The sequence below is a fragment of the Crassostrea angulata genome, chromosome 8, assembly GCF_025612915.1.
Source record: "Crassostrea angulata isolate pt1a10 chromosome 8, ASM2561291v2, whole genome shotgun sequence".
Classification (NCBI taxonomy): Eukaryota; Metazoa; Mollusca; class Bivalvia; order Ostreida; family Ostreidae; genus Magallana; species Magallana angulata.
In genome coordinates, this window is record NC_069118.1 from 21,872,584 (window position 1) to 21,888,725 (window position 16,142).

The 16,142-nt window shown below is 33.4% G+C and overlaps 1 protein-coding gene across 3 annotated transcripts; it reads right to left on the reverse strand.

Moving 5' to 3' along the window:
- Window positions 1-3,993: 3,993 nt before the first annotated feature.
- On the reverse strand, window positions 3,994-14,887 carry LOC128161305 (uncharacterized). Of its 3 annotated transcripts, none has more exons than XM_052824565.1 (3): window positions 14,789-14,887; window positions 14,184-14,339; window positions 3,994-5,714 (listed from the first exon to the last, which is right to left on the reverse strand). In XM_052824565.1, exons 2-3 carry the CDS (start codon window positions 14,244-14,246, stop codon window positions 4,821-4,823), a joined length of 957 nt encoding a protein of 318 aa, XP_052680525.1. In that variant the 5' UTR covers window positions 14,247-14,339; window positions 14,789-14,887; the 3' UTR covers window positions 3,994-4,820. The 3 variants fall into 3 exon arrangements, with proteins under 3 accessions (XP_052680525.1, XP_052680524.1, XP_052680523.1); XM_052824564.1 differs by lacking the exon at window positions 14,789-14,887 and adding an exon at window positions 14,446-14,731; XM_052824563.1 differs by lacking the exon at window positions 14,789-14,887 and having other exon boundaries at window positions 14,184-14,740.
- Between the last annotated feature and the right edge of the window lie 1,255 nt (window positions 14,888-16,142).

Below are 16,142 nucleotides of genomic sequence, written 5' to 3' on the forward strand. Positions count from 1 at the left end.
GGACTAAATACATGTATCAAGTACTTATTTTTTCACACAAACTGATTTTAACAGTTAAAAGATATATACAAATTGATTGTAAGAGCAATTCCACATTAAGTTTACTTTTTACTTGATTTTTTTCACAAAAAATCAAAAATAGAAAATATATTTAACTGTTACAATTTTAAATTAGAAAGAAAAGAAGAAAAATGAAGAATTTTTTATGTTTTCCTTTCGTTTGTAAGGTGTTCATAAAATAGGGCCAAGGAAAAACTTTAAAGTAACATTGCGATGATTTTGTGGTTGCGCCGGGTCATTGGATGTAGGCAAGTTTGTAAGCTTACCAGGAATAAACAAATGATGTCATCAACTTCAACATTTATACGATAATAAAGGACATCCTGGTTTATATCCTGGTGAAATTTCAATGATTTATCTTATTACACAAGGAAATTAGAGTAAATGTCTCAATAATTTCCGAACAACCCTCGTATATTGTAAATACTAAACGATAATTATGTAAATCAACTGCTGTGTATGTATATGGGTGTTTGCTTGTTTATTCTTTTTCTACTTACCTATTTACCATAGTTTTGTTATTTGATTTTTTCCTCCTTTTTTCAATTCTTTATTTACTCAAGACCAGTTGACTGGTATTTGAGTTTCGAAATACATGTAAATGTAAGTAGATACTTTACACACACACACACACACACACACACACACACACACACACACACACACACACACACACACACACAGTCAAGTAACTCATGTACAATAGAAGTAATAAAGATAAAAAAAGTCGAGTTTTCAAAACAGAAGGTTGTTCAGGTTTTTGAAGAGCAAACTTTGAGAATTTTCTTAATAAATCTTGACAATTTTTTGTAGTTTTTCTACATTATAAGTATTCATTAGCTCATAAATGTTATAAAATTAGGGTTTTAATCGATGGGGTAGTATATTGGATATTATTTAATGTGCGATCAGTTTGTCGAGGTCTCTTCAAGAAGTCATCAACGTAGCTTAATGATATAGCTCATGACGTTAGAATCTAGTCTTAAAACTTTCCCTCAGAGCGTATATCTTTTATCTAATTTATTTATTAACATTACATATGCTTTTATTAGATATTGGAACCAAATTAAGGGTACTCTGTTCACTTGCTTTCAATTTTAGGTTGATTTGTCAATTTCAGTACATTTTCTAGTGATTTCTATCCATCGAAGCAAAGATTGCCTTGTATTACTATTCGCATGTCCAGCCTTTTTATTCCTTGATCTAGAGACAAAACTATTTGTGTAGATATCCGAATGGACGATTACGTTCCCTAATATTTTAAAACAGTTAGAAAAAGTCTATGATATATCTGTTTCAAAATATTGTGTTGTTTGGGTCTTTTTCAAATATTGAAGCATGTGATTCATACATAAATACAAACCTTAAAAAAGACAAAAAGAATTCATGACGCGGCGATGTCACGTATATATCATACTATAAACATCAATATCTTGTTAAGTGTTCAACGATATTAATCAAAACTCTACTTCAAATTAGATTTTTTGGTAAGAAAAATTTTGATGTATCATTTTATACAACGCAGCGCCAGTGTGAAACGCGGTGCAGTGTGTGACATTACTTGTATGATAAGAGTAAGGTTACGCTTGATATAATATCTGGATCATCAGAGCTGCTGCACGTAATAATGAGCTGACAATAAAAAATTATTCAGTTGGTTGAGTTGTTTATCTATGTCGTTTATCAAAAATGCACATGCATTAGCTTCCAGTTGGTCGAAACTGTAAGTGCTTCTTGTAAAAATTGATGAAAGCAAAAAGCTAAATTATCACTCTCTAAGAGAGCACGAGAAAGTTAAAAAAAATGACTATCTACATGTCGGTCAGCTAGATCTTTTCGATAGAGTTGTAATGCCATTATCATTATATGACTGTGAAGTATGGAGTTATGAAATTGTAGAACTTATTCCATTAAAATTTTCGTAACACCTATTGAATTTTAAAAAGTTGCACTCCCTCAAACACGGTTCGTGGAAAACCGGGTTTTTCTATTACAAATCCATCTGCTAATATTTATCCTCGAATTGTTTCATATCATATAGGGCAATATTGTTCTCCGGTCCAGAAAACAAAAGCCTAGAATAAAATTGTTTATATATTTTACAAATATTTGTTGACACAATATAAAAATGATTTTTTTTTTATAAGACGAACACATGGATTGATTATACTGTATGCATTCTATTTCCTGTAAAACTGTGGATTTTCCAATATTTGAAACGAACAATGACCGTGACGGTCAATTGTAATTTAAATGTCACCCGTCCCCATAGTACATAGCATGGCCCACACACCATTTAAAAGGGCCCCATCTACGCATCAAGCGAAGCGTGATATCCAAGTGTCTGAAGGAGTTCTATCAACATTACTTAATGCGCTGATAAAACATTGATCAGAGGATATGTGAAAACTCTTACTGGACTTCCATAGAGTAAATATTGAATTACCCCTAACATAAACATTCGTATAACTCAGGACAAAGAAGTTGTCCATTGAATTACACTCCATAGCCGTGGAAAACACCCCAGGATACATACCATGATGACATTTTGTCCCTGTCCATAACTTAATAACAATGCAAGAGGGAAAATCAATTCGTTTTCGACAAGGGTCAGTAGGAAATATCGAATTGATGTGCGACGAGAACTGAAACCGTCAACAGAGTCGATTTGGTTGAACAAATGCAACTTGTGATAGTGAATTTCCGTCACTTTAAATATCGGGGGTTGGGGTCATATTGTTTGTCTCTTGTTCGTCATTATTCCGTCTTTGCATCCCCAAGACCAAAACGAAATAATTAGAATACATTCAAGTTTGTTCACATGTACGAATATTGTTCTCCTTCAAAAAGTTAGCAACAAGAAGTATTTAGCCTACTTCGTATCTGATTTGATGCCCCGCAAAAAACAAATCGCAGAAATTTATTATTTAATATGAAACATTTTCTCCTCATATTGTGTGCTTGAACGTTATTTTTTCTCTAATTAAGGTTTTAAAAATAACCTTAATTCATCCAGGCAGAAAAAATAGATTATCGACATGGTGTAAACTGTTTTTATTCAGAACGACTTTATTTTGCGTTTACCTATACCGAAAAACTTGAAACCGGTGACCAATTATCGCGAACAAGTCTATATCATAAAAGGATAATTCCAAGAAGACTGGTCAACTAATAACAACCAGATCTATACCAAGATACCCTCGATTCACATTTGGCCTAATTACTCGATATCTATAAATTATACCTCATGATTCAAACAATGTTTATTCAAAAGTATGAAAAATTTCCCAGATTTCTTACATGTAGTTAAAACGCCCCCGTTAGCTTAACAGGTTTCAACGCACAGCTAAAAATGTGATGTCTACGGGAATTTTGTATTGCAGTAAGCTCGGATGATAACGTTGAAAAATTGCGCGAGGTATTCCGAGTGAATTCCGAATTTAGAAAAGATGCAAACATTCCCCATTATAAAACTCCGTAAGAAATCGGTTTGCGTTCTTGTGAACTTTTCCGAGTGAAAAATGATAATGTGTAAATGAAATTATCTTGGAAATTTTCCCTTTCATCAATTTCAATTGTACTTCTTTCACAGGTATGTGTATTTTTATTAAAACTCGTCCAAACGTACTGCATAAATATCTTGGGACAGACTATACCCATTATCATATTTTCTAAATAATCAACGAGTTTTATGGATATAATTCATTAATTGGAAAGGAAATAATCCAAGGATATAAACTTTGAAAATTGATTTGTTTTCTTCTTTATATTAAACAAAAGGAGGTTAAAATAGTCATCAAATGACCTAGACCATCGATTCCTCTTAATTACGGAAAACATAAGATAATTTGTTCGCGGCATGAATTGCAAGACTCGGTTATAGATAAATGTATATTAAACTGATATTACAATAACAATTCGTGAACAAACCAGTATATTCATAATATCAATACGATTTTATTCATCATGATGATGATAAGCAGATTCAAAATACATGATTTTGTATAATATAAAGAAAACATGATATGTATGTAAAAACAACTAATTGCACTTGATTTTTATATCATATTATCTAATAATCATGGTTTTTTCTGCATATTTTCAATTAAAGAAACCAATACGAAGAATGATTTATATCTAAAACCGCAAACTCAGTATAATGAAATGCATGCGAGTGCTATTTTAATATGAACTTAACTGTGAAAAGCGCATGCTGTAATATCCAAGTACGCATATGGTGTTTAAAACATGTTAATGTAATGCATCAGCAAATGTGCAGGAGTGAAAAGTGTACATGTATCGCTGAAATCTTATCTGAAATGAAAAAGCAAGAAAGTTTGCAAAGCATTGCTGGAAGCGACAAGCAGAAGGCAACTTCGAGATACATATCATGTCATTGAGAAAAGAAACCCAGTCTCAAAAAGGAAGACTAGTTCAAATATTTGCATAATCTGGTGGCGAGTTTTTTAAAACAATTCAATAAACTACAGTGTTTCATGTAGATACATTAATTTTTGCGTTTATTCTATTTGCATTCGTAGCAAAAGTTTCAATGTGTAAAAAATTGCCTTCAACATAAGGTTTCATTAGGATAATGATAAACGATTTCATGTCTTAATACGAGTTATCTCCCTTTTATAAATCTCCGCTATGTATAACACTATGTGGTTACCAAAACAATGTTGTTAGCACCAAAACGAGATTTTTTGAAATAAGAAAATTGTAATACATTGTTTTAAATACTCAGTTAAATGTTGTTGTCAGTATATTGTCACCACTTTTCGACACAAAAACCCTAAATAAAACCACTTGTTGTTGGATGTATTTGGTACGTATGGTTGAATCTCAATTGGCGGATCTAATATCTGCCGCCCCTTGTCCGTGTAAATTGAATAAAGCACTTGCTGGTCAGAGTTACTCACATTCAAGCTCAAAAAATAATCCACAGCTCTTTGGTAAAATTTATCAAATCTGTCTACCACTTCCCCGAGACCAAAAAATAACCCCCCTCCTACCCAAAATAGATTGTCTCTAAACACGGACACTAGATCACTGGTTGCTATATGATTGTTAACGCGATTAAACGCTATTCGAGAGGGGTCAAAATCCCCAGGCACCTCCATTTTATAATAGTCAAATTCATTTACTACATCTCGGAAATATCCGACATCAATCCATCCGTAGTAGGTGGTGTCAAACAGTTTCTGGCGGTATGTGTCAGCTACTACTGTAAATTTGGCGTTTTGCGAGGCGGGATATAGAGGGTTCACTGTATTCGGATAATATCGGGGATAATCCGGCTGGTCATAGATCTCTTTGATCTTCTGTACTCTTTGGAACGCCTCGATATCTGTCCTGTTCATATAAATGATTTTTGTACAGCACAAAAGATCGCTCCGTATATTTCGAATCCAGTCTCTAAACTTTTCGGAATCCGTATACACTACCAGTGGATTCAACATATACTTGAAAACCACCGCCCAGTTCATATACAGCTCTTTCGAAAACGTCTCTGCATCTCCTTTCCTAAACGTTCCAAGATCCCAATAAGCTGTGATTAGTGTAAAATTTTTGGAAACATAGCCTTGTATCTTTTTCCTGTGTTTCTGTCTAACGTGGCTTAGTTCGGATAGCAACGTTGACGCATTCCAGATCTGAATTCGATTGAAAAAAAATATTAACATTAATTATTCAATGAAAAAAACTCTCATTTCAGTAGTACATGTACATATAAAATTAGATTATGTGGAGATCGACCGACTTGTCAATCGGATATTCTCCATTTTGTAAACTTTCTTTCAAACTGCTTGGTCCGATATTTTCGCCGTTTAGCATTTTTGTTAAATGTGGAACGATTCCTCGTAACATCCGTATTTTTACAGAGATAGCAATATTTGAATAACCAGTGAATAAAAATGATTTTTACTGAGTCACACAAAAATACAATGCGCGTGCGTAATGAAATTTACCCAAATAAAATTGATTAAGTTCCGTTCCTCGATTACTTGGGCTGGTGTATACCGGATTTATACTAATCGATTACACTGTTACCTCTAAAGATATATCTTTTTTGTAAAAAGTTTTACATGTGGCTTAAGATTTTATTATTTGGTACATTTTTGAAAACTATTTTACGTTTGTCGTAATAAATTTTCCGTCTTTTTTTTTAAACAACCTCACCGGCGGTTAATAGTATATATACAAAATACAGTCTATCCTTAGGTAAATTTGACAGTACAGGTAAATATCGTACAATTCCGTGAAGTTTAGCTCAAATCTAATCTATAACACACTACCCTCTTTCTATATCAAATTTTATTAAATTTTATGGGATGGGTGAGGGGTGTAATTGACGCCTTTGTAATGTATGTACTAGTACATTCAAGGTTGTTTTTCCGATTGTAGAAAAAGCCCGAGAAGTGGAGACTGCCTAGGGACCATCCGATATCGATAAAATTGAATTGGTCTTAACACTCAGTCATGATATAACTTTAAAGACAGACAAACGACAGAGTTCTTAAGAATTGGATACCACTGTTCTATTGACTGAACAATTTAACACTAACGTGTTTAATGGATTTTTTGTAGCTGGTTGGCATTTACTGTTCAAGCTTAAGGAGGGACAGTATCCCCGTAATATCCGGTCAAATGATTTGTGTTTGAATTACTGTTTATCAATTTAAAAGTTTTAATTAATTCGTCATAAAGTGTTTGTGTGTGTTCGTGTGTGTGTGTGTGGGGGGGGGGGGGGGGGGGTAGGCGTCCAGACCCCCCCCCCCCCCCCCCCACAACCCCATTCCCCGATGCTAGTGCCCGAACATAATCACTCAATAGACAATAGCTGTTGTAATCGAGTACAAAAAAATGACGTTTTATCTGACTAACAATTGCTGCTACAGTAACTGTTCTATTTCGGCTTAGTTATGGACAAGTTTATTCCAAAAGTGGGGCGCCTTAAAACAGTTGTAAATGCCTGCATCTTATTTTAGTACATGTGTACGTATAACAACTGTAGGTGGCCTTTTATTTAGTATTACATGTTAAGCAGATGACCTATTTCTAATTGATCTCAATTTACGAAAACTCTTCTTCATTAAAATTTTATAGAAATACATTTCCAAGGTTTCCGGCAATATTCATTGTTTGCTTCTGTTTGCAATTCATTGTTTGCAATTCACTGTTTAACAATTCATCAATGCTTCTGTTTGTTTGAATGTGTCAAATACGGATTGTTATGAGTGCAGATTTATCTGAATTGGTCTGATTTTTTCATTGACTCAAAAAATACTTAAAATTTACATTTTATATCCACGGGCCTGAAAGTCAGTCTTCTTAGATGAGATAAACGATGATATTTACATATCGAATCAAGATAATCTTCTTTTTGAAGGCATTTGGCTGGTCGGGTGTTTATACATGTACGTAATAATTCATGAGTGTGAATTTTCGAATTTCTATCGAGATATACAAATAATGATATTTAATAAAACAAAACGGCGGTAAACTCTTAATATTGAATATTATATAAATAGTGCCTGTTTGGGAGGGTAACAGTTGAAATTGACACCCCGAGAAAACCATTGTCAACCGACGCGAAGCGGAGGTTGACTATGGTTTTCGAGGGGTGTCAATTTCAACTGTTATCCTCCCAAACAGGCACTATTTATATTGTTATACTGAATGTCTTAATTTTTAAGAAAATTTTACTGCTTTTATATAGGAATAACGTGAATTCTACAGCGAACCGTACGCGCATAATTTTCGCGCATGTAACATTTTTTAATGTTACCCGTTGCTAAGTGCGTTGCTAACGCTGAGGGTAATAGTAAATATTATTAACTGCGTCTTAACCAATCAGATTTCAGTATTTAACATGAAAGTATAACAAATCAATATATCGATATTTATATACAACAGTTCCTTTGCTATTTGCTAACACCAGCTACAATGTATTTCGTTCCCCTAAAATTGGTACAAGCGTATTTAATATTTAGTGGAAATGTTTTATAAACAAATTGCGTAGATTTGATTTAGCACATGTCTGTATGTATCTAATTTATATGAATATGCAGGACATTTAGCAGTATACTTAATTTAATATCATTACAATAATTATATGCTCTTCGATAAAAATCACAAATTAATGTAGACATGTTCTGCAATTTCAGTAATATACTATGTAAGCAGTTTTCCACCTTTCTTTTTACACCTGGATTGATACAAAAAAATCGACCTGTTAAATAATATCACATTGTCTCCCAAGTTTTTTGTTGGAAAGTTAGACACATTTTCCTATATTTTGTCTCCAGAATTAAAGAACATTCATTGGTTAGGCATTGTATTTTAATTGGATTAAAGATAAACTGAAGTTCAAATTGATTTGGACTTGTCAAAAATATTTGTTTATGCTCTTCCAGCAAGAGAAAAAATTGGGTGTACTAACACATGTGTGATTTTGGTACTCAAGGTGAAATAGAACCATTTTAACAAGAGCTTGGACTTTAGGTAGTTGTGTTAAACACCAATGTGACGTTGGCCTGTCTATTTCAGTGGCGGCCACTCAGCCATGGCTCTCTGAATCAACACGATTTGTCTGGCTTTTGAGCCAAGACTACGCAATCGGTGCATATTTTGCTTGAAACCGCGTCATATTTAACTTGGATTAGATAGCTACGTCCTCCTGAAAGTTCAAGGCCTTGTTAAAATGGTTCTAATGCTGAAATTAGTTTAAAGTCATTATTTCTGTATGCTTGACAAGTATCTATTTTTGCTACGCTTTAAATAAATATAGAAGACGGTAACACGTGTTGTCATCTCAAAATAATTGTGGTCTACGCCTCTACAGACACGTGTAGGTCGACATGTCTTTTCTATTGTCTTTTTTCCCCAGCTGACACAGATAAGATGTGAAGAAAACGTACGCGTAAAAAGGGCCTGACAAAGCCCCAGTATTCTGTGTGTTAAAACGACGAAGGTTTTTAATAACATTTGGGAAAAAAACAACATATTCCCCATTGCCGTAAGAGGATAATCATCTATACCGCCTTATACTGTACATGTGTGCCGATATTGTTACAATGGTGTAAGAACAGATTTCCACAATCGATTACAAATTAAATGATGCGACAGATGATGTCAAGAGAATACCATGGTATTTCTTAATTATAAATATACAGGGTCTCAGAACAAAACAGAAATTGGTTTTGCCAGTTAGATTTTGAATTCATTGATAAGTCAACTAATTGACAAATATTCTCTCAGTTATTAGTTAATTGAAAATTTAATTTTATCATATAATTTTAATACTTCCAAGATAGATTTGATACCTTCAAAACTTCCTTGGCCAAAAAAACCGTTCTTTTTATCTAGATAAAAAGCATACGGTACATGACAGTCTTAGAACCATTTTAACAAGAGCTTGGACTTTGGGTAGTTGTGTCAAACAGCAATGTGACGTACAGACCCTGAAACGTACTACTACACCAAAAAAGCGTGCGACTTTCGTGCGAGAAACGTTTCGTGTAAACCGTTTAGCGTTTCGTGTAAACCGTTTAGCGTTTCGTGTGAATCGTGAAGCGTTTCGTGTAAACCGTTTAGCGTTTCGGGCAAAGCGTGCAGCGTTTCGGGCAAAGCGTGTAAATCGTTTCGGGCAAAGCGTGCGAGAACCGTGTGAAACGTTTATCAGATTTCATTCGGAACTCTCTGACAGTTTAATTGTTTCAAAAAAGCGCTCGTGTTAAACATTACTTTAAACTGTTGGTGATTGGCAAAACTCCTATGAGATATTCTCGTGAAAAAAATCTATAAGAAATGATATACTTATCTTTTTACAAAATTGAATTAATTTTTACAAACAAAAGAAAAGTACGCGTATTGAAAGAAGACTTGTTACTGAGACTATTCGGCTGTGTACAACCAGTACACATAACCTCGGACATCGGGTAAGACCTGCACCTGGCTGAACCTGTCAATCAAACTCTGTGTATTCGTTTTCATTGGATGGTCACTCGTCTCTTTTTTTGTCAGTAGCCAATAGAGATTTAATGACTTCAAGGTAGACGGAATCAGTATTTGATGATGCACACAAATTTAATGATAAATTATTTAACATTAATTTGTACAAAATTAAATGTAAACATAGAAAAGAAATATTTTGTTCTTTTCTATGAAATGCAGGAAGTAATTTCTTCTGAATCCCGATTAAAAATATTTCTACAAGTTATTATTTTAATTATTTAAACACTGATAACGGAAAACAACAAGTAATCAACACACTGAAATTTTCCTAAAATGTACACATGCAATTAATTATTATGAGAATCTATATGCACTGTACTAAATTCAAATAGATTATGATAGATATATTGTACGCCGTTATGCAGGGCGCCGGTTATGTATACGAATATTGAGACAAAAATTTAAATCATTTTTTATTTTTTGTTCTATCCGAAATAGTAATGACAACTTTCTTTGTTTAATCGATTGATTTTTTTTCTGTAATATTATGTACGGAACATTTATTTACGCGAATGATTCGGCATAAAAAAAATTGTTCGGTTGTTTTATACCATTTTTTTAACTTTACTATTACATGTAGTATTTTTACATCGTATTTTCTGAAACTAAAAAAAATATTAATGTGAGAAGAACAAAAAATCCCGCCGAATGCTGAAAAACCGATTTCAGGTTGTAATCATACGGATTTTATTTTTGGTATTAAATACTATGTTACAGTAACTGTTTTCTCTTGAATTCTTATTATTTACGGCACTGATAAGAATCATGGATATTTCTTTTGAGCAATAAATATATTTATAGAAGTAATATGTTCGGCTAATTCTGTGAATAAATAGTTTTTTGCTTTAAATATAAGTACCAAATTAATTTAATTAATCAATTCAACACTTATGTACATATATGTTTCTAATATCGGTATTTCTATTATTTCGTGTTTTCTTAAAATTAATTCTTACTAACAGAGTCAGGGTAAAAATCCGAGAGGAACCGAATCGATCAGGATAAAAGCGTGTCCAAAGCGTGTGAAAAGCGAGCAAATCGTTTCGTGCGAGAATCGTTTCGTGTAAACCGTTCAGCGTTTCGTGTAAATCGTTTAGCGTTTCGGGCAAAGCGTGCAGCGTTTCGTGTAAACCGTTCAGCGTTTCGTGTGAACCGTTTAGCGAGCGTGTAGCGAGCGTGCAGCGAGCGTGTGGTGTAGTAGTACGTTTCAGGGTCTGTAGCCCTGTCTATTTCACTGCTTGCCGCTCAGCCATGGCCCTTAGAAATTAACAAGATTTGTCTGGCTTTTGAGCTAAGACTATGCAATCTGTGCGTATTTCGCTTGAAACCTCGTCATTTTTAACTTGTTTTGATGCAAGAAATAGATAGCTACGCCCAACCGAAAGTCCAAGGTCTTGTTAAAATGGTTCTAGATATGTCTTGTCATTTCTGGAAACCACAGGGCACTTTTTTATATACTTTCTATCAATTCTACGCTTTGACATATACCTGTATTTCTAACTAGTTTAAGTAAACTTGATCAAAATAAATAGTGGATATGGGGAGTAGTACATGTACTAGTATCAACATCAGAGGGTTATTTATTCCACGAGTAACACTGGAGCATGTTCGAGCATGGCCCGCTTGTTTTATAGTTTAACTGAATTTAAAACGTATCTTAAGGTCAGACGACACGTTCCTCAATTTTATATAACTTTTTCCAGGAATTTGTTGATGGTTTACAACTACTCTGACAAGCTTTCTTGCAAAAATTAGGGTACCTTACCAGGCATTTCTGCAAAATACTAGATTATGCAATATCCTATTTAATCTCCTTGAAAATACACTTGAATTGCTGATATAAAAATAAATACATATACAGCACAGCAAAATTCACTATATTGGAACTCCTTCTCGGCCGGGGCGGGGCCTCTAGAACCTTTAAGTTTCTGGCAATGAGCGGCCACGGTTCTAACCACTCGGCCATCTAGACACATAACCACATCCAATTGAATTTTAATCATTTTTAAAATAATTATAAAATTAATATTTTTATTGGAACTCTTCATTACGAGGAGATACAAAAAAGATTCTCGAGGAACGTGTCGTCTGACCTTAATTCATTTGCAAACAGAACCAAATGATGTAGCACCGTTCACTACATATTTGTTGGGTTTCACTGTTCTTGATTATATCGGTTATTAATTTGAATTTTAGATAATAAGTAAAGAGGCGATCACCCGTCTGTATCGGATGATGTCAAAACACTTACATGAGAAAACTATCTAACCGGGTGAACGTTCTTGGAAAAAGTCGGATCATTAAAATGAAATAACTTTCACTCTCATTCTGTGTCAGGCCCCTTAAACTCGAAAAGCAGGCCTTCCTTTCTTGGCCTCTGTTATTTCTACAGATTACGGACGTTGTAACCCCCCCCCCCCCCCCCAACACACACATCGGTTATTTGGCGATTATTTTCGAGCTTAGCTGTTAAGGTTTCCTCGGCAAAGTCCCACATAAATAATGCAGTCTTTAGTAATGTTTGACCAGGGTCTACTGTTTCACTAAGTCAATAGTTTATTTTTAAAAGGAATAAGGAATCATTCTTTCAGTATTGTGAGGTGATCAACGGCCGGGTGTGATCAAATTCAAAAAGGCCCGAAGGGCTTTACGATAGGGGATCACGTTCGATCATATTTGATCACCTCAGTAATAAGAATGATTTCTTATCAATTATAAATATATTATTATAATTTTCAGCAGCTATACTATTAAATATTACAATAGTCATTAATGAAATGTACATGCATTGGACATTACATTACAAAATCAACTTGTAGTCTTATCACAAACAAAAAAACTGGAAAACGTAAATATTCGGCGCTATAAAATTTAACCCATGTTTAATCACAAGTTAAATTTGAAATATGATACTTGCTTTATTTTTTTTTAATATTGGATAAAAAACTTTCATTTTTTTATATGTGTGATGCATTCTGTGTATAAGGGTAGTAAGATATTGTTGCTTTTGGAGGCTATATAGTTACAATGAATATTGCGATTTAAAAAAAGTAGTTTACAACAGAATTACAAGAATTTGTTACATTTTTATGTCTGGTAGTATCTATTGAGTCATTGGATTTTGAATGGGGTAGCCTTTGCAGTCTTTTCTAACCAAAAAAGTTCGCCTGATCAATTCTTTTGTTGTCAAGATTTTTGAGAATGTGTCCCCACCCCACATTCAAATCGTTGCTACATGCACAGGCCTCTAAATTCGTGTGTGATTTGTCAACAATTACGTTTTAAGGGACATGTTATTTTAATCTAATTGTTTTATAAAAGGAATACATTTCTAATGATCACTCAAAATTTAAGTGTCAGTCGTAGAGTTCTAAGCAAGATACAGAGTTTACAACTCTTTGTTAGTAAACAAGGCTCGGACCATGCAGTTGCTTACATTTGTTCAATATACCGCTAAATGTTTGTTCACAAGCTGATTTTTCCATCTGCTACTTCGTTTTGTATATAAAAAGCCGTCCCTAACGTTTGTCATATTTATTTTGGATCAAACTTGCAATTTTCTGTTCAACATTCAACATGTTAACAAAAACATGACCTGAGGTTTGTTTACATCACATAGGCCTAGGCCTAATTAAATTTTGACGAGATCTTCTGTTCAGCATTCAACATGTTCACAAAAACATGACCTGTAGATGTTTACATAACAGACACCTAAATAAAGTTTGACCAGATCTTGGCCACACCCCTTTAACAGCTGTACATTTAAAAAAAAAAACAACGGAAAATAACCTTGAATGTTTTTTTTTTTTAGATTATAATTGGCAATTTGATAATCAATGACTATATTATCGTTGTAATATTCTATATGTAGCATACATAACAATTAATTAAAATTTACTGATTTTGTAAATATCCCTATTGTCTTGTTTGCAATGAAAAAAAATCAAATACTGAAACTTAAATAATGTAGTTCCAAAACTTCGTATAATAATTTTAGATATGCTAGTTCATGTTGAAGAATTATAAATGTTGAGAAAATGTTAATGCATATAGTTGACACACACGTGGAAATAAGAATTGCGCAACATAATATTACATGTACTTACGTTGTGGTTTTCTTGTGAATGAATAAAGTTGTCGAGGATTTTGAAACGTTCAGTCCTGTTCATAAAATCAATGCCCGAGTTTGGTATGATGAACTTTTTAAGGAGATATTCATCCACCTTTGATTTATCTTCGGACACAAACTCGATTGGAACATCCTGTTTGTGAAATTTAAATATATTCCAGTTTTCCAGGTACAGTTTAGTGGTTAGCAACATCATAATTGAGACACAACTTAGAAATCCAGAAAAGTAGTAAAAATACCTTGATGTCATTTCGTTGTTATAAGGTTGGGGTTTTTTTCTTCACATTTTTAATATTTTTTTGAACTCCGAAAGGAAAGCACGGTATAACATAACAGGATTAGCCATTACTGTTGCACGTTCCCATTGGAAGAAAAAAGAAAGGGGCACACGATGGGAGAAATTTACATCGATGGCCCATTGCTCAATGTAAGGCATTTAGAATGAATTTTTACGAACTGGAAAAAAATTCTGGAACAAACTACAGATTTTTCAAACAAAAAAATTTGATTTTTACAGATATTGCAGCTTTATAAGGAATTTCATTGACTATCCAGGTTACAATGCATTCACGCTTGACTTACTTGATCACCAGCTGTTGTTTAGTTCTTTATTTATTCAGTCTAATTGAAATCACTCCCCCTTCTCCTTAAAGGCGACTGTGAGGGGAAGGGGGTGGTTTGATCAGACGGTAACCCAGTCACAATGGTTACGCTTGATTTACCATCATTTTGCCTTCGCGAAATCAGACATACCTTGTAAATACTGCTGAAGTAAAATTAAACATTTCTTCCACATTTAAGTTTAATTATCTTATAATATAAAAATGAAATGAAATTTGACGACTCGATTGTCAGTATAATCAACTCTCATTTTAAAAAGTAATGAAATAACTTTTAACTTCAGATTTTTAAAACAAAAAATATTCAGTTAGTGGACAAGGCAACATTTAAAAGGCAAATAAATTTACAAAAAGATTTTGGAGACATTGAAACAACACAAAGATATTTGTACATGTATTTCTTTCTGCAAAAATAAATCAACTGTATAACTGCAAATTCCACGATATAACGATATTCCACGATATTCCACGTCTAACATACGAATGTCAGACACATCGGCCCAACGACACATCGGCCCCAGGACACCTCGGCCCCAGGACTCCTCGGCCAAGACGGGTCGGCCCAAATTTTGAGACACCCCGGCTCAAGCAAAAGACTTTTCGGCTCAAGCAAAAGACATCTGGGCTCAAGCAGAATTAAAATAAAATTTCAATGATTTTCATGTTTTATTTTTATTTTATTGAATATAAATTATATGATATATATATAATTTGTGACTAAAATATTATTTATCGATAACAGTTGTAAGTTTTTGTTGTTGTTTGTTTGTTTGTTTGTTTTTTGTTTTTTTTGTTTTTGTTTTTTTATAACAATTTTTCCATTTTGATGGTAAAGAGCTCGTAAGATGCAAGAACTTTTGTCATATATTAAAAAAAAGAGAGACGCGTGACCAATAAAATGGATACACATAGTTTGATTGACAGGTTCAGCCACATTAAGGTGTGGCCCGATGTCCGAGGGGCATGCGCCTATCGATGTAATTTCTACTGCTGTCGACAACAAGTTTTAAAAAAATTGAGACGCGTGACCATCCAATAAAACAAATACACATATTGATATTTTAAGAATCATTGTTGATATAAGATACATATATAACCTGATGAACATTTAACAATGGAGTTTTCCAATATAATATCATACATTTCATAAAGATAAAAATATTTCTTAATGAACTTCTATATTTATGTCATATTGTAAATCTAAAATTTACAACATACATTTAGCTAAATTGAATCAAGACACAAACCGTTATTATTTTAATACAAATATGTACGACATAAATGACTAGATAAGGTAACTGCCAATAAGACAAATC